General features: G+C 49.7%; 4 protein-coding genes across 4 annotated transcripts; 2 read left to right on the top strand and 2 right to left on the bottom strand.

The window, feature by feature from the left end:
* Positions 1-686: 686 nt before the first annotated feature.
* Positions 687-3,287, top strand: K444DRAFT_532698 (uncharacterized protein; the record flags this gene model as incomplete). The annotated part of the gene is made up of 2 exons (XM_024875096.1): positions 687-722; positions 789-3,287. 2 exons carry the CDS (start codon positions 687-689, stop codon positions 3,285-3,287), a joined length of 2,535 nt encoding a protein of 844 aa, XP_024735171.1.
* A 3,125-nt stretch (positions 3,288-6,412) lies between these two features.
* On the top strand, positions 6,413-7,587 carry K444DRAFT_631311 (Metallo-dependent phosphatase; the record flags this gene model as incomplete). Its single annotated transcript, XM_024883341.1, has 4 exons — positions 6,413-6,592; positions 6,663-7,064; positions 7,143-7,442; positions 7,492-7,587. The coding sequence occupies 4 exons, from the start codon at positions 6,413-6,415 to the stop codon at positions 7,585-7,587; spliced, it is 978 nt and encodes a 325-aa protein (XP_024735172.1).
* A 1,272-nt stretch (positions 7,588-8,859) lies between these two features.
* K444DRAFT_664744 (uncharacterized protein) lies at positions 8,860-10,159 on the bottom strand (the record flags this gene model as incomplete). The annotated part of the gene is made up of 3 exons (XM_024886998.1): positions 8,860-9,547; positions 9,984-10,030; positions 10,154-10,159. 3 exons carry the CDS (start codon positions 10,157-10,159, stop codon positions 8,860-8,862), a joined length of 741 nt encoding a protein of 246 aa, XP_024735173.1.
* Positions 10,160-15,671: 5,512 nt separating this feature from the next.
* K444DRAFT_441912 (uncharacterized protein) lies at positions 15,672-17,649 on the bottom strand. The gene is made up of 2 exons (XM_024872843.1): positions 17,028-17,649; positions 15,672-16,977 (listed from the first exon to the last, which is right to left on the bottom strand). Exons 1-2 carry the CDS (start codon positions 17,483-17,485, stop codon positions 15,768-15,770), a joined length of 1,668 nt encoding a protein of 555 aa, XP_024735174.1. The 5' UTR covers positions 17,486-17,649; the 3' UTR covers positions 15,672-15,767.
* Between the last annotated feature and the right edge of the window lie 307 nt (positions 17,650-17,956).

Below are 17,956 nucleotides of genomic sequence, written 5' to 3' on the forward strand. Positions count from 1 at the left end.
GTAGCGACCTCGCTGCCTGCATACGCCTGCATAACTTCCCAAACTCCCATTCCCTTCATCATTGGTCCGGTCCCAGTGCCCCCCATCTCTTGAGACGGCGGCAGAACTTTGAACTAAACTGAGATATCATATCGTTCCCTTCTTAAGTCCTTGCTGGACTGTGGGATTTTCCTCCGTCCACCTCCCCTCCCTTTCTGCTTCAGCGAGCGAGTGCCTTGGAGCTGCTCTGCTCTCGGTGCTGAGCACTCCCACGACGACGAGAAGGGTGGTTGTCGAGGTACGTTCGTTCTACTTTCCCTCTGTGTGTGCCGCTGCATTGCATGTGCGTCAGGCCTCTTGAGAATCTATCATTTCAAGCCTCCGTCTCCGTGCCTCCTCGCCGTCTCGAGCAACAACACAAGGCCCATGAGCGACTCGAGGCTCCAGATGCACTGACTTCCGACTTGATACACCGTTACTTTGTCCTCCTACCTTATCACGCACCCTGAATTGCAGATCGATCTAATGTTGTGTGACGTGCAGACCGCCATTCATCCTCCCGTCTCCCGGCTCGAGTCGTACGCTTGCCTCACGAGGTTCTCCGTGGTCGAGATACAAGGCAGCAGGGAGCCTTTCCGCGGGAGTCTTGGATCCGCCGATGGGCTTTAGACTTTCTATTCATCTACATCGAACCCTATGCATCCTCAATGATGGACACCGAGGATGGGCAGTTCTTCATAAAGGTTCGTTCTCGCTGTCGAGGCTCGACTTTACCTCAGCCGCGCGTGCTAACATTTGTCTGTCTGCAGAACTTGGCCCACTTTGTCCGGACACACGAGAAGGCATTGGCAAATGCTCTTCAACTACGACGCCAACAAGCTTCGAAGAATGGCTCGTCTCAGACTGTGCCCGGTGCGGTTGGAGGTTCGGCGGTACCACAATCACCAACAACCACGAACCAACCGTCCTCCGCGTCGTCCTCAACAACATCGAGTACACTCGCAGCGGCTCTGTCTCTACCGTACCTGACTTTTGCGTCCCATAACATCAAGCCTGCCAAGCTTGCCTTAACACCCCACCATCTCTTCTACCTGCTCTCCCGTTTCGAAGATCTAGGCATCGTTGTTGGCCCCATGAACGTAAGGCTGGAGAACCTTCACGCAGATACCTCAGCAGCAAACTATGTCTCTTTCCTGGGTCAGTCACAAAGGCCCAAAGGTCGAGGCTCTGACCATGGCTCAGTACATTCGGTGTCTAGTGTTCGAAGCGTGATGTCTGGCATGTCTTCCCTGTGGTCCAATTTTGGCCTCGGTTCTGGAGGGGCCGCTGCACGTACTGAGAAGCAAAAGGCAGCCATTGAAGCAGATTTGAAATACCTATACTCCGCCTTCACCAAGATCCCCTGTCTCAGACTTGCTCCTGACCGACGGGCCCGATTGATCGAAGGCTACGAGGAGTTCCCATTCGACAGTGCCGTTCCACTATACGCGTTCAAGAACATCAGTGCTTTGGAAATAAGTGACATTGATATTCGGCAGTTCTTTGGCTGGGATCGACTGGCCGAACAACTGAGATCGTTGACTGTGAAGCGCGCAGGAGTCGACGACCCCGCAGACCTTCTCATAAACATTGTGCTGGATGATATGGACAAGCGTCGGCGGCGCTCTTCGAAAGCTCAACTGTCCCCAACGGCCCAGTGGGCTGCTTCACAAAGCCCCAAGCGGAGTCCGACATTGCCACATGCGGAATTGGTGAAATCCAACTCGGCACCTGGCTCTCCTGATCAACAGAGTCATATCGAGGAGGAGGCCGAGCGAGGCGTCTCACTGGTGAGATCAGGTTCGGATGGTGCACAATCTCCCACCAAGTCAAGACCAAGGAGCAATTCTCCGGTGCGGCGACCAAGCTCACGGACTGGGTCATCACACGGACACCTCAGAGGTTCATACAAGGTGAAGCGTTCCGGATCCGGAAGCTCCCACTCAAGCATGTCAGAAGGATGGCACAACCCCAGAGGCAGTTCTTCGAATCTGCTCTCCATGGGCATACTGCCGTTGTCGAAATGGAGATTCCTCAAGCACCTTAGTCTTGCTGATAATGGTATCACCTCGATCTCGGCGTCAAGTTTGGCCCCATTGGCCAATACACTTCACTCCCTCGACCTGTCGTCGAACCTGTTCGCCCAGATCCCTGATTGCCTGGCGACACTTACAGCCCTCAGAGCGCTCAACCTGTCAAACTGCATGATAGATTCACTTCATTCATTGACAAGAAATCCTCTACCAGCCATCACCGCACTGAATCTACGATCGAATCGACTGATATCTATCGCTGGCGTGGAAAGACTCTATCCCCTAGAGAGACTAGATCTGAGAGACAATAGGATGACTGATCCAACGGAACTGGCTAGACTGACTGGGATTCCTGATCTTCGAGAAGTCTGGGTCCTGGGTAACCCTTTCACTAGAACACACAGCAATTACCGAATCACCATCTTCAACCTTTTCAGGAACACCCCTGGTTATACAGAGGACATTTCCATTGATGCATCTGGTCCAGGGTACACGGAGCGAAGACACCTTGTCGAACGTGCAGCGGAGAAGCCCAATGTGCCTGTCGTCAAGCCGCCTCCACAAGATCATGGTTTGTCTGCGGTAGAAGTAAACAAACCCATCATTGACTACCCAACACAGCGTGCACCTGCCGTGCTGCACAAGGAACGGCCGGCGCCCCAATCCACAACGAGCGAAGTCTATACCAGCTCCTCCGGGCGGCGAAGAAGGACCCCCAAGCGGAGGATTGTGGATCTCTCGACCTCCGAAACTTCTCCTTCCAAACCTACGGTCAAGTTTACGGCAGAAGAAGCTACTCTTACTGCTGCCGGATCGGATAGCGGTTATGGTGTCAGTCCCGACCCCTCACCTCGGACTCTACCATCATACGTACCTTCAGAACCCCGTCAAACTCAAAGCTCGTCAGATATCCCTCGGATTGATACGTCAGTGGCACCTCGATTACCTCCCATCGAGTCGCTATCTTACAATGGTCCGCTGATCAAATCTCAAAACGACTTGCAGGACTGGAAGGTAAGCGGTGAGATCTACAAGAAGAAACTCGAAGCACTTCGCAACGAGGTTGGAAATGGGTGGCTCAGTGTGCTGAGCGAAGAAGGGTGGGATGCACAGAAGAACCCCCACCAAGGCTTTGTAGCACCCGATTACAGTCCTGCAAGCACAATACGGCCGAGCCCTACCACACCTCGCGCCAATTCTCAACAAACAATACATAGTGGTCGGACATTAGGATGAACATGTCCATACGCAATCCCCTTGACTGGGATGATTGTACCTTATATTCGGAGAGGCGGTTGGCAATTAGTTGCATTGGGAGGCTGTTCTTGATACCCATCGTCTTTATAAAGCGGCATTGTATCCTCGCGACTCTGCTCCTTTCTTCCAGGCTTTTGCATTTTCGGCATCATCTCCATCAAAAATTGGTTCCGGGTTCTTTCTCATCATTGTCGTTTCATCAGCATAGCGTACGGGTCGGAGGGTCACTTTGATATTCTGCATTTCTTCTCTTCTTGTGTGTTTCTCTTTTTGCCTAATGCATGCCACATGATGCCAATTGTGAGGGAGATCGTTATGATGAGCATTTTCGGCCCAAACTAGATCTCTTTTTCCGGGTTGGGAAATTCTTCCTCTTCTCCTCTTTTTTTCTGATTGATGGACCTTTTATGTGTAAAATATGGGGGCTTTTAAACGGTTGGTCTGTGGGGCGTTTATGATGGACGATGGCATTTGTTACTTGCATCACCGAGCGGGCTGGGTTCATGACTGGATGGGGATGGGTGGGTGGATGGTATAATGAAATCCCTTTTCGAGCTGCTGGAAACAGATCTCTTGTGTCTTGATGCTGTGGTGATTTGATGTTGTGCGCATTGCCGAGTTACCGAGCGAGCCCCTGAATTGTCCCTCGACACCAATCCACCTCGAGACATCATCGGGACAATCTCAATGCACCAGAATCCCTTGAACATGGAAGCGATGTGCAACGAAAAGCTTGAGCTGGCAGTATTCACTCTTTCGCTTATGTTTAGGCTACGTTTGTTGCACTTTGCAAGTATATTTTTAATCCCCTTGGAGCTCGTTGCTTCACTCTTAATAGAACGGTGTGGATACAATCTCAGTCGATCATTGTTGCCCATCGCATCTATACTTTTAATCCCCTAAACTGCTCTTACGCTTCGATAGAAGTCAGTCGTGCCCTAGAATCGAGAGGAACATCACGTACGTCTGGCAAGCCGAAGACTCCCCGATTCTCCGAAAATTCAGAGTGCACTTCGGACTTCGAAATGTACCAGGAAACCTTTGGGATATTGAAACGATATGCCTACAAATCTTTGACATCTATAATTCACCTCCCCCCCCCCTTCCCCAAAAGCCACTTCCCTGCTCCTCTTGGCTTCTAAACCTAACCCGTTCTTATCCACGACCTGGTAACGATAAAACGGACGTCGACATAGCTGATTTGTGAACAGGATGCATATCGACTGAAGAAAACATGAACAAGGAAAGGTCTGCTTCTGATCTTAAAATAGAGGGTCGTTCACTCATTTTCTTTACGTATGTAGAACGGTGAAAGAAAGTGGCTCTCTGTAAATGCTCGTCGTCGTTGTCGAAGGAGGAGGTTCGGGTTTTCGTCTATTGGCGGTGGAAGTCATGCCGTTGATGGCAAGAAAGAATTTGGCAATGAATGGGAGGTTGATGGGAGCATGGTCGAGGCACTCTTGAGATAGTTGAATCAACTGCTGGAAGCTGGAAACGGGTGGGGTATTTAAGTGTTTGTAGTACATAGAATGTGAAGGCATCTGAGCATCTTTAACTTGAAACTATGTTGTCTGCGACCATGCACTATCATCGGCTGGGAATATGGTATGAAAGAAGATTGCGGGCGAAGATATACATATTTGACTAGAACGAGAGGACAGGCCACACTTAGTAAAGCAATTCTCTATCACTCCACCTGCAGTGTTTGCTTTGAACAATACATTCCTGGACGAAGCTCAAACAACCACAGTGCTTCAATACTGAATGCTTTATACTTGGATCAGAAAACGTTTTTGAGCCCCCTGCGGAAGGCCAGAACATTCGATTCGTTCCCCAAATCCAGATCAAGATTTGCCTGCCGTGGTCTTCCAACCCCGATCCCAACATTCAGCCAACTTAGGCTGTCGATCAGCTAGTGTCAATACTTGGACGTCTTCAAATCTCCACGTATCTGGTGTATGGTTTCGTGTTCGTTGTGGAGTGTGCGCACTGATTAAGTGGGGAAGGAGCGTCACTGATATCAAAAAGTAAAAAGATATTCTTGGTATGTAGTGCTGCTGGCCAATGGCCGAGCGAAGAAATCCAATCTAGAAGCGGCGAGAGAAAACGGCAGCTATGGGCGGTATAAGCGCCGGTCGGATCGCTGCTTAAGGTGTTTGAGAACCCCTGTTGGTAAGCGCAAGGAGTTGAGGCCAAGAGGTTGTTGCCTCTTCCCTCCCCCCTTCCAACATCACTCACAAAGACGACGACACCGCGACAGCGACCCTTTGAATCCGAACAATTCATTGTGCTGCCCTCATCTTGACGACTTGACATTTTTGTCAGCCCCCAAACATTAGCATTCCAGAACGCCGAGCAGCTTCCTGCCCACACGAACCTCAAACACCATCCGCCCCCGAGCCCCCTTTGCCTGCGAAAGCACCGTACGAAAGTTGCCCTTCAAAGCGCCATCCTGCCATACTCGAGCAGAGTCAACCCTCGCGCACTCCTGCGAGGCCATTGCGTGCATTCGAAGTCACCGCCCAGCAGCGTTCCAGAACCTTTTTAAGGCTCTCGTTTATCAAGCGCGCTTGAAAACGCAAGTTGGTTGCGGGCCTCGGATTTCTGAATCCCTCGACACACTCACGCCCACCCCACCATTCATCGACGAGCAATCCGTGAATCACCCAGCGAAGTCGACAGCGGCGAATAATCAGCCCACCGACACATACTTCTGCGTCAAGTCGCCATAGACAAGAGGTGACCCCGATAGACACTCTTCCGGCTTACCCTTGACCCACGACCACACAGGCGGAATACAATTTTCGCAGGGTCCAGGGAGACGCGGCTTTTCGCAGAAAGCTCCATTGAGGCCGATCTCACTTCATTGTATGTGTTCCAGCTCCTGCGGAACGTGTTGAGGTCCTCTTCAACGCGCCAGTCTGAATTTGCTTTTCCCCACCTGCTTAGTCTCTTACTGAATCTACACGCGCCCCAGATCGAGAAGTGAATCACAGTCCTCGTAACAGCGAATTCGAATCTAGGAAGTAGATAACCCCTCCATACCCTCTCACTGCGGAAACCACAACAAACCCCCCGTCACCTTCCACGAGAGGATAGAAGCAATGGCGGACCAAAACGACGTTGATCTCGACTCCATCATCGACAGACTGCTGGAGGTCAGAGGAAGCCGCCCCGGCAAACAGGTCCAGCTTTTGGAGGCAGAGATCCGTTATCTGTGCACCAAAGCTCGTGAGATCTTCATCTCCCAACCTATTCTACTAGAGCTGGAAGCTCCCATCAAGGTACACATATTGCGCTGTGGATCGTCGAAAACACGAAGAAGGACCCTGAGCTGACATTTGTTGTTCGCAGATCTGCGGTGACATTCACGGCCAATACTATGATCTCCTCCGCTTGTTTGAGTACGGCGGCTTTCCTCCCGAGGCAAATTACCTCTTCCTTGGTGATTACGTCGACAGAGGCAAGCAATCCCTCGAGACCATCTGCCTGCTCCTAGCCTACAAGATCAAATATCCTGAAAACTTCTTCATCTTGCGCGGCAACCACGAATGCGCCTCCATCAACCGCATCTATGGCTTCTACGACGAATGCAAGAGACGGTACAACATCAAGCTGTGGAAGACGTTCACTGATTGCTTCAACTGCTTGCCTATTGCAGCAATCATTGACGAGAAGATTTTCACAATGCACGGTGGTTTGAGTCCCGACCTGAACTCCATGGAGCAGATCCGCCGTGTCATGCGCCCAACGGATGTAAGTCTATGAATTGTCTTTTCTTGCCATCTCTCGGCGTACCGAGAGAGGGCTTGAGCTCTTGCTGATAACACCTAGATCCCCGACTGTGGTCTCCTCTGCGATCTTCTCTGGTCTGATCCAGATAAAGATATCACCGGTTGGAGTGAAAACGACCGTGGTGTATCTTTCACCTTTGGACCCGATGTCGTCTCTCGATTCCTACAAAAGCATGATATGGATTTGATATGCCGAGCTCATCAAGTTGTCGAAGACGGTTACGAGTTCTTCTCAAAGCGGCAGTTGGTTACGCTGTTCAGTGCGCCTAACTACTGTGGAGAGTTTGACAACGCAGGTGCGATGATGAGCGTGGATGAGAGTCTATTATGTTCATTCCAGGTTTGTTCCCCTGATCTCAACAAAAATTACATCCATTGACTCCCTGCAGATCCTGAAACCAGCGGAGAAGAAACCAAAGTACGTTTACGGTGGCCTTGGTGCCAGCAGGCCCGTCACTCCTCCGAGGAAGCAGAATAAAAAGTAGATGAACAATTACGAACTTCCTTGTGTATAGCAGGTTCCGCAGATAAGCAAAATCTTCGATTTTCCTCTCGAGTCTTCATGACAAAGAATCGTCCACGCGCTACCTCTCTCGACACTGTCTGTCTCCTTTCCCTCTCGATCGTCCCGAACTTGCAACAAACTCGAAATATCTCTCGATCTCGAAACTCCTTCCTTGTCAGAAACATACCTACTTGGTGGTCGCGTGCAGCATACTTTTCGCAATCCAGCAGTCTCCCTCTCAACACAACGCATCCTGACTGTACACATCTCCTATTTTCCTCGCCTCAGATAATACGACCGACCAACGAACCATGAAAATCGCTCGAGAATCCGACTTTGACACGACTACGAAACGATACGACTATACACAAAAGAAGAGACGGTTTGAGCATTTTTTGGGGGGTACTTCTAGACATTCAATGGCCGTTCAACTGAGACTTGGGTGGAGGTGGAAACGACCTTGCTTCCGTACCTTTTTCTGCGTGTATATGAGACTTGCGATGTGCGAGAGCTTGGGAGGAGGGGTTCTCTTTCCTTCCCAATCAAATGGAGGGTGCTTTTGCGCGAATGTTATGCTCTGGTGGTGCTTTTGTCTGTGTAGCTCTCGACTGGCTTGCTTGTTGACGTTGGAAGATGGATGGATCTCTGGGGTGTGCTGGATGCTGATGTTGATGGGAATGATGATTGTGCGGTGAGGGTGGTGGTGGTGGTGGTGGTGGTGGTGGCGTCTGGGTGGTGGCGTCCTTTTCCATAGCCTTCCGTATGCATGCCACAGTTGCTGACGCTGATCTGTTAAGGGTGAATGAAAGTTAATTTCTTACATTATGATGATATGTGTCCTGCTTCGCGATCCTCCACTATATTTTGGTATTTGTGTTTGATATGCTGCTCTTCCGTGAACCCCTTTCCCCCTTTATTGTTTGTTTATGGGACAAGGCTCCTCTCTCCACTATCTCCGAATGCTCTGAAGAAGAGCGTTTCTCTGATCTGCCGTAATATGATATCCTGCTATCGAGGATCCGCAGCTTGCAAGATCTTGCCTGGTCTTACTTTACAAGCAAAGTTGCCCAAGTCCCTCCCTCTATTCGCTCCATCCCTCCGATACTCAACCTCGCCCCACCCCCAGATCCCCTGAGTAGGCGATCTATTCCTACTTCGCAGTCCTCACAACCAACATTCAATTCCAATCCATTTCCGGCCAAAGAAGCTTTCTTTTATAATACTCGCCCTTGCGCAGCTTTGTGTCTCTCGATCAGAGGCTGACGGAGCTGCGGTCGTGACGTGCGGAGGCGAGGGGACGGTGTATGTTGAGACGGAGGGGTAGTGGATAGGAGGGGAGGGCAGGGGACAGGAAAGAGGGAGATGACGGCATGCAAGGGTTTGACAACGGGGTTGAGACGAACTTCTTCATCTTGCGCTTCCACGATGTGGTAAAATCGCCGCTCATGTACTTTGAGAAGCTTGCGTAGGTCGTCTTCTTGAGGAGATGCACCGGGCCTTCATAGCATCGGACGCACGACGGTAGGCTCTGCTTCGAGAAGGTGCAGCTAAATGTCCTTTTCTTCAACGGTGCTTTTGCCTTGAGTGTGTGTGATCGGATTCGTCGGATGACTGTTCCAGCTCGTTCGTCCTTGTTTCCACGAAAAGCGAAACGTCGAACCTCAACTTGTGGCCCTTCTCGTTGGCTTTTCGTCGTTCTTGGTGGAAGACGCGTCGATTTTCCTTGTTCTTGCCTTTGGAATTGGGAAGACTTGGCGACTACAGCGTTTTCTTGCCCCCTTCTTTTTGTCGGACTTTGACTTTGGAACACGAGGGATATCGGCTGAATCATCGGACGATTCGTTATCTGGAACGTTCTCGTCGCGAACCGCCGGCCTTCTTCTTGCCGTGTTCGGGTTCCTCGCTCATCCTGTTCTTGTTTCCGGGGGATGACTGTGTTTCTTCTTCTCAGTCATCGCGATGGGCTAGTTAACAAGGAGCTGCTGGACTTTGACCGTTGCTATCAATTGCAACTGCTCTTCCCATTCCCCATTCTCGATGCCTCCTTGCATATGGGACAATAAGGATTGAATCTGCAGATAATGGGACAAGTCGTCGTTCTTCTCTTTCTCAGACTTGGTGGGGGGGGGGGGGGGGGGGGGGGGGGGGGGGGTCAACTGGCCAACCGGGAAACCTGCCGTACTCTGTATCCATGGCCGATGAAGTCAGCTTTGCATACTTCTTGAGTCTGGACAGTCATTCGATAATTTGTTTTCCTGCTGCAAGAGCCGCACCTCTCCCCGAGGCCGTGTTTCCACCACCATTTCCATCCATGCTCTTGCTGGTCTCCTCCTTACCTCAAGTAAGGGCTTATATATACTTTGTTCCCTCGCTTACTGTTGAACTTCTTGCTTCGATCTCTGATACGACAACTTAAGCCGTCGCTGTATCCTAATATAGCAATCCCGTTTCTATTAACACGCAGGTCTGGCTTATATCTACGCAGGTACCCCCTCGTCTTGATATAGCACGGTTTCCTATTCACACAAATTTATACATCATCATACCTTCATGGAGGAATTTCGCGTGCCTTCAGACACGGTGGTTACCATGGCATCAGAGAACGCATATATAGAGGAGACAACGCATATCAATAAGCAGGCCGCAAGCATCTCAGCGCCGGGACCACCAAACCTACCTCACGGCGATATTAGCCCTCTCTTCCATCCCACTATGTTCCCGAACGCACACCCCCACTGGCGTGCCTGGTGATATCGGAACTGGTATAGCCCTTCCACTGGTCCACCTAAGCCAAACTTCTCAGTTTGTCATGCAGTCTCCGACTGTTCTCCTTCCCGCCCTCCCTTTGTCCATGTCCATCACCTATCTACAACCCCGTCCAGACAAGCGGCACCTTCCTTCATGCCAACACTCCCAACTACTCGGCAAACACAGCGACGCCTTTTACGTTCCTCGCTTTCTTCTTCCCACGGCTGTGCATAAGGTATTAACTTTTCCAGGCTCATGTATTCTCGAGAGTCGCAGCTAATGGGTCGAGTGCGAGTGGAGGATTGTTGGGATGAGTGGGGCGTGGTGACAACAAGCAAGGCCTTGACAACACAACTCAAACTGCGTCTAGGTAGATGATTATAGGTGTCTTCTCTCTCTTCATCAATTTCGGGGTACTCCTCATAAGCCTCACTTTCCTGCTTCTAAGAAAGCCCAATTTTTGCTCCCCGAGTGAGGTCGGAATTGGTCTCCCAGAAGAAAGGACTCGCTTGCTGTGTCTCGTTGATTTCTGGTTCCGGGGATGATGGAGCTTTAAAGTATTCTCGGCTTGCTTGATCCTTTCGGCGTTACGTCCTACGGCCGCGTTTTTCTGGTCCCTTCTTCTTTGAGGGGTTGAATCGCCCGGCTCAAGTGAATGCGGAGGGGTATGCTTGAACACCAAACGTAATTCGTACTGGAGTTTGGCTTGGTCTTATGTCTATCTTCCAATTCTCCATCGCTGTTGAGCTCAATGAGAATTTGATCAGAATACGTAATATGGCGCCTGCGTCCTCGCAGCGTTGTGCTCGAGGTATCCAAAGTCGAGGCCAGCAGACTTGCGCTTGTGCGCCGTCGACTCCCAAGTATTGCGTGGTACAGGGTACGGTGGGAGCAAGAGCGATTGTTATGACGAGGAGGGCCAGTGACAGCAGACGCGGACGTGACAGCAAGGGTGGCATCGACAACTGAATGAGAACGGTGTTTACGAACCAGGGCCCCACTGTGTTGGAAAAGGTTGCGTGTACGCTCCACCCCGTCAAGTGGTGATGGCAAAGCAAAAAGGCAGCGACTCCTGCCTGTTGGATGCGCGTTACATTCTTCTTATCCGAGATCGGTTTTGTTTTTGTAGTGGAAACGAGAGCGAGAGGGTGAGATTTATACTCTGGGAGGTGTCTTGAGTGAGCGATGGTGTTTGGGCTGAGGCTCTTTGAATAGGGGTGTAAGATTGAATACTTCTTGCTCCTAGCTTCCACTTCTCCAACCACCACCCCATGGACAATCCCTATATCTAGCTCTCGCGCCCCGCCTCGCAGTTAGATTTCAACCCCCGTCTTATTTAAGTACGGAGACTCCTTTGCTCTCAGGGGGGGGGGAGAATTAGATGCATTGGCATTTCAAAGAAACTTTGCTCTTCAGCCAGCTCAGTCATGAATTGGCTTGAACACGGCCCCTCATCCTCATGTTTATCTTGTGCATCGCCATCTGTGGCTTGATCTCCAGACAGCCAAGCGTGCTGTGGTCCCTGGCTTTAGCCCCAGCATTAACTGCCTGGCTAGCAGGCGCAGCAGCAGTTTTCCAGCTCCGCCGTGGACGTACTTCCCAGTCAACGCAAATTCAGATCCTAATTCGCTAGTTATACGGATGAGAATGGGGAACAGGATGACAACAGGTAGGGAATTGACAACAAGAAATTTAATCTGCCATGTGTAGCTGCCGATGCAAATTAGGGGAGTGAGGGCACAAGTGACGTTTCCCTTTACATTCTTCTAGTGCATGGTTGTCGCCTCTTGCTTCTCCTTGTGCTGGAGCCACACGCCTCACCCGAAGAATTGGCGTTTAGGGATTTGTAACTTTGGTCTTTTACAGAGCTCGAGTGAAGGTTGGCACGCCAGTTCCTTCCCCCTCGCTTCCGGCTTACTTTTGAACTTCCACCTTCGATCTCACCTTAAATTATAACGATAACTATACACTCACTCCTACCTGACATAGTAATCCAGTCTCGTTCAGTAGACAAGGCTAGCATATATCTATCTCCTGCTTCCACACAGAGTGATTCTCTTGAATCACGATACAGTAATCGAGATGCTAGCGGACAGCCAGAGGAGGAGATCAACAATTTGACTTGTTATCCACGTTCTATGGGGCGTTGTGGATGAGGTTTCCAGATTAGAGCTAAGTCAAGTTTCGTCAGCCGCCGATTACTTGATAGGGTGGTCGCAATGAGAACGGTCTTTGCTGAGATAAGAGGCGAGGTAGTTGACAGCGGGAAAGGAGGCGGCAACAAGCCAGACTTTGGCAATGACAGTTTGATTCTACTATTATCCAGTCGCCAAGGCAGTTTGAGGGTCTCACAGAATTAGGTTTCCTTTCGCATCCTTCTGGGTTTTGGAAGGTTTTTCTTCCACTTGCTAGTGCGGGAGCCGCACCTCTTCCCATGACCACCTGAAAGCACCCTGCCTCACTTTGCTTCCTTTATGTTCATTTCATTCCCTCGAGTGAGGGTTTGCATGCTTCATATGACCTGCGTGGCTGCTGAATTTCTACTTAAGCTAAAGATTGTAAAATTTTCCCATTTCTGCTTCATTATGCTGCTAAAGCACATTTTTTCTCTCGATATATCCATCTGCCCCTTAGCCCTCAAGAAGAGGCACGAAGTTCAAGCAAAACAAAACCAGATACCATGGACTGGTATACAGCAATTATTTTGTATGGGCCGCCATGACGATTCAGAAATATTTTTTATGTTGTTCTCCCCGGGGAGTACAAAGCATTGCCGGGTCCATTCTCTGCCACTTAATGCTGAGCCGAAAATTGATAGCGGACGAGACGTTGACAACAAGACCGGACAGTGACAGCGATTCGTCTCACCTCTGCATCAATATGTCTTGCCACCTGCCATTGTATCATATGGTAAAACTTTAAATCGTAGCAAATTCAAAGGAAATCCTCGGCCCTTTTCAAAGTCCTGCCACACCACTTGCGAGTCTCTTCAGAGAGTGTGCTTCCTTGGGTGCTTACCCGGCGTTCTTTATATACATGGCTACCCGGCCGTGGAACGGGAGTGCGAGTCCTGGTACCCCCTGCCGTTGGCATAGGAAGACTTCCTTCTCTCTTGGTCTATTCCTTGCCTCGAGTGGGTTATTTTACACTTCTCGCTTGCTGGGAAAGCCAGCGTGGAAAATTCAAAATGTGGTTTAGAAAGTGAGTCGTTCAACACAAACTTGCCCAGTCGCAGCTACTCTTCTCTCTACTTGAAGTAGGTACTTCAATCTTATTCGTCGACGCCTAGGGAGAGGGGTATCAAAGTTTCAAGATAGCCAGAAATGAAGGGATTATACCCGACGGAGTAAGAAGGGGAGGCAGACTTGTCGGCGCCGCGCTGATGCGAAGAAGGAAGGTGAGAGTTGAAATAGTCGACGGAGTCACAAGCGGTAGGAAGGAAGGACGTTCCTAAGCTATCAACGCCGGGTTCCCCTCGGTGATCTATTGTATTTCCAGCGATACCAGATTCTTTCTTGGTCTCTCTGTTACCTCGAAATGGGTTTATATGGTCTTCTCTTGCCCCAGTGAGCACCGGACTCTGACATAGTTTCTTCATTCAACTTATACTTCGGTCTTCGCTCCAGTTCGGCTGGCAAGATCTTTTTCGAGAAGCACAAATCCCACCTGTTTCTACCTTCCAAAAGCTCTGGAAAACCCTTAGCCAATTAATCCATGTGGCTATAGCGGCCTTTCTCCCCATTGAGACTGAGTTCATAGTGTTTTATCCCCCAATCCTCTTCACCCTGGAATAAAAGAGAAATTTATACTTTGTTTCGGTTTACTTGCGCGAGTGAGTGTTGAGTTTGGAGATGACTTCTGCGAGTATATTTGGAAGTCATGGAATAATCAAATCTCCGTTCAGTCCAATGTGACCAGAAGTTGTTTTAGAACAATGAACAATAAATATTGAATCTCGAGAACGAAGGAAGTGACTTGTTGCCCCATGTTTCCATTTTCTGTGAATGGACCTGAAAGTGATAGAACAATACATGTTCGACTCTCCTAAATGTGTCCGGAAGTCCCAATGACAAAGACATTTCATAATACTTGATAGCACCGAAAGGTGTTGGTCTCTCCTTTTACTGCTCTACGCCTTCAAACTTTCTTTTTATATCACTTCCCCCCACATAAACGCTATTAAAGGTGATGTACAGCTAAGATATCGTCTACCGCCTCCTCCACATCCGCGGAAACAAAACTTGAAAACAAAACTTGTTGGGCTCGTTCTCCTTGAGCTCATGAGTCTAGAATCCATTAGTGCTCAGATCTGAGGACTTGTGGAGGAGAACAATTTTATATTCTAGGGTTGTTTAACATAGTCATGGTGAGGGACCTCGAGAGAGTTGCGAGTCCTGTATTTATCCTTCTCGAGTTGCCAAGCTTACCCCTTTTCAGCCTCGCTTAAGCAGAACAACCCCTCTTTCTCACAGAACCCTCCACAATCAATATCCCGCCAATTCCCTTACTTACGTCTTAGAACATCATACTGAATATAAAACGGGCCCGTACCACGGGGATGAGAGACTCAACTGAACTGAAATTTGAACCCCTCGTTGCCGTAGAGTTTGCTGCGAGTCAACACAGCTAGACAATTCCCCCTATTTCCCGGCTCGTGATGTCCCCAAAAGTTCACATCATTGAGACATTGAAGAAGTCCAACTCCTCTTCTACAAGAACCGCGGTATCTAGCCAGAGCAGTTAGACTCTATGAAATTGATTGCCAGTTGTCCAATTGCTGAAATCGTCCAGACAAAGTTGTCTACAAGTCCTTGTGCTTTCTTTGTGCCTTCACTACTTGAAGGAAGAAATACGCATGGCCTAGTAGCAAACAGCGACGAGACCCAAGCTTTGCCACCCCTCGTCGATGGATTAGAAGGGGAGTTGTCTTTGGAACACTTCGAAATCTAGTGTCCGACAACTCAAAATGTAAGTCGATGCACCAACTTCAGAGCGGCATTCAATTGAGTCACACAGTTCCACCTTTCCTATAACAACTTCCGCTTGTGTTAATGGGACACGAGGAGAGCAGTGTGTTCAAGAAGTGCATTCACACCGGAATATTGTCATTGAAGATTATCTATTAAGCATTACTACATTATTGAAGAGGGTCTCGAGCACTGATTACTCGATATGCGACGCCAGATCAATCCTCGAGGTCCCTTCTCTGACCCCAGAATAATACTCTACATTACAAAGCATTGTACTCTAACATCTCAACCACCCTCTCACCCACGATCGTACGCGGTAAAAAAAATCCGAGCCTTCCAGGAGGAGAAACAAGAAATGCCAGCATCTCGCACCATCTTCGTCAATACAACTCCAAAGAAGAAGAAGTTCAGGATCTGCTTTGCAATGAGGGCAAGCTTCAAATCAAATCCAGTTTCCAGTCCGAATCCTCTCCTCGTCATCAAACTCATCCGGCGCCGGACTATCAGCCGCCTCTTCAGGAATACCAATAACCTTGGGACTCAGCAGCGATGATCTCCTCCGTGGCGCACACCCTTCGGGGCTCTTCTTGTTTGTACCTAGTCCTGGGCTCCAAAGCTTGGATATTGGGAACCCATCGTCTTGGCGAGTTTTCATTGGTGAAGGAGTTCGACACATCCACTCAGACTCCGTTAGCGAGAGAGATGTTTGGTTATCAAGTAGTGGGGTATGCTCGTTCTCTTTGAGATCTTTGTTTGCAGGCGTTGTCTTGTTTGCGGGTGAGAATTTGCTGCCTGAGAGCCGGAACTTCCGAATCGTTACATTGGGAAGGGAGAAAGTGCCGGACGCAGATTCTAAAGCCATGCCTTGTCTCTTAGTTGCCAATTCTGACAGAGGCGAGTTCCCTGACGGGTCATCCATGTACAGAGATGAAATCGAAGCGGTGTCTAAGCTTCCCTCTGTAGTAGCTACGATTGGACTGGAATAGGCAACATGAACGGCTTGTGCAATGCCAATGTCTGCTGGTTCCGGACTCTCACAGTCGCGTTCGTAATAAGACTTTAAGGACGCAGTGACAGATGGGGCGTTCGTCGAGACCGAGGAGACGTTTCTCCTATGTCTGAGGGAACTCTTGCGGCTCGGGATCGGTGGCAGTGGCCGATTTAAATTGAGTGGTACAGGGCTACCATTTGGCGATGAACGCTTGTCGATCACGGCAGAAGTGAACTTTGATGTTGGAACAGGGAATCGAAGCGAATAATTTTCCAGCACTTCCGGCGGGACGACGAACTCTCTCCTGTCGCAACTCTTTCCAGACTCGGGGCTGTCATCGAATACTGAGGTGAGCCATGGTACCACTGAAGATTCAGAGGTTTCGGAGGCCTTCGCAGGTGATTCCTCACTGGTTGGCATTGCATCCTCCTGAAGCTTTTCTTGTTCTTCTCGAGAAAGGCCTACGAGAGAAAGCACGCTTGCTGATGGTGGAAATAGGATTCGCGCATGGTCCGCCGGAATTAGGTTGAGGGACTGGAGGCTTTCCCAACTGCGATAGTGGAACTTGAATGTAGCATATGGCGAATCACTCGAATCCTTAAGATGCCAGTCGTAAAACTTTGCATCTTGCGGTCTGTCGAAAAGTCCTTGACTAGGCATCCTGAAGAGAGTATCAGTAAGCATTCGGCGCATTCTATGTGTTGCCCTTACGTGATTCCATAGTCGTCCTGACTCCTGAACTCGGCTGGCGCTGGCATCCTTCTGCATCGGCCCCTCGCACGGTACACTTTGATCTCGATGAGACCTCCGTCTGTTGCCGCAGAGCGTTCGTTGTCTTGTTTCTCGAAAGTAAAGAAGAAGGAACGTTGCTCCAATCCCATGTTCTTATACATGACTCCGTCGTGTTCGTAATTCCAGAGGTCGCTCGGGTCGAAGAGACCTTTCATGATTTGCCCGCAGGAGTCTCTTCTCGAATGCGCACCCCACGTCGTGACTTGCCTCCCGTTCATGAGTAACTTGAAGAAGTACCATTGGGATTGAGTTGCGGCCCATTCTTCGATCTTGTATCGAATCCAGAAACGCGTTCCTTTACACCTTAGCAGAAACTCTTGAAGACTAAGCTGCAAGGGAGCAGACCTGGTACAGACGGGATATAGACAGCGACACATGGCTGTCTCCCAAGGATACGATCTGCTTTGCTGTCCGAACCTGCAGATGGGGGAGTCCGGTCAACGCTATGCGGCAGGTCGGTCGACCTGAACGCGCAATTCACGAACTGCGAGGTTTCTGGATGATTGAACTCGGGATGCAAGTGAGGAAGCTCAGGATGAAGGGTCTGCGCTACTTGAGAGAAGATGGACAGCTTGATGCCGTTATGCTCGGGCATTTTGACGGATGATCCTGTCTTTTGCAGTTGAACACGAGAACCTGATTTTGGAAAGAGCGAGGTTCCAACATGTAAGGCGATTTTTAACGTGGTTTGCTCGGGGTGAATGCTATGATGTGGCTAAAGCGGCTTCGCTTTCGTCGGAAGGAGCGAAAGAGGGTTGAGAGAAGCAGATCAAAAATGCAATTTTCAGGTGGTAGTGGGAAACGTGGAGACATCACAGTGGCAAGGATGATATGGGGCAAAGTTACTT

Source organism: Hyaloscypha bicolor (assembly GCF_002865645.1).
Source record: "Hyaloscypha bicolor E unplaced genomic scaffold K444scaffold_98, whole genome shotgun sequence".
Classification (NCBI taxonomy): domain Eukaryota; kingdom Fungi; phylum Ascomycota; class Leotiomycetes; order Helotiales; family Hyaloscyphaceae; genus Hyaloscypha; species Hyaloscypha bicolor.

What these genes read in the sequence shown, in the direction of transcription:
- K444DRAFT_441912 (XM_024872843.1), bottom strand. Translation starts at nt 17,485, where the DNA reads ATGTGTCGCTGTCTATATCCCGTCTGTACCAGGTCTGCTCCCTTGCAG. An exon ending in CAGGACGACTATGGAATCAC is followed by an intron (nt 16,978 to 17,027) that starts GTAAGGGCAACA and finishes TACTCTCTTCAG; the next exon opens with GATGCCTAGTCAAGGACTTT.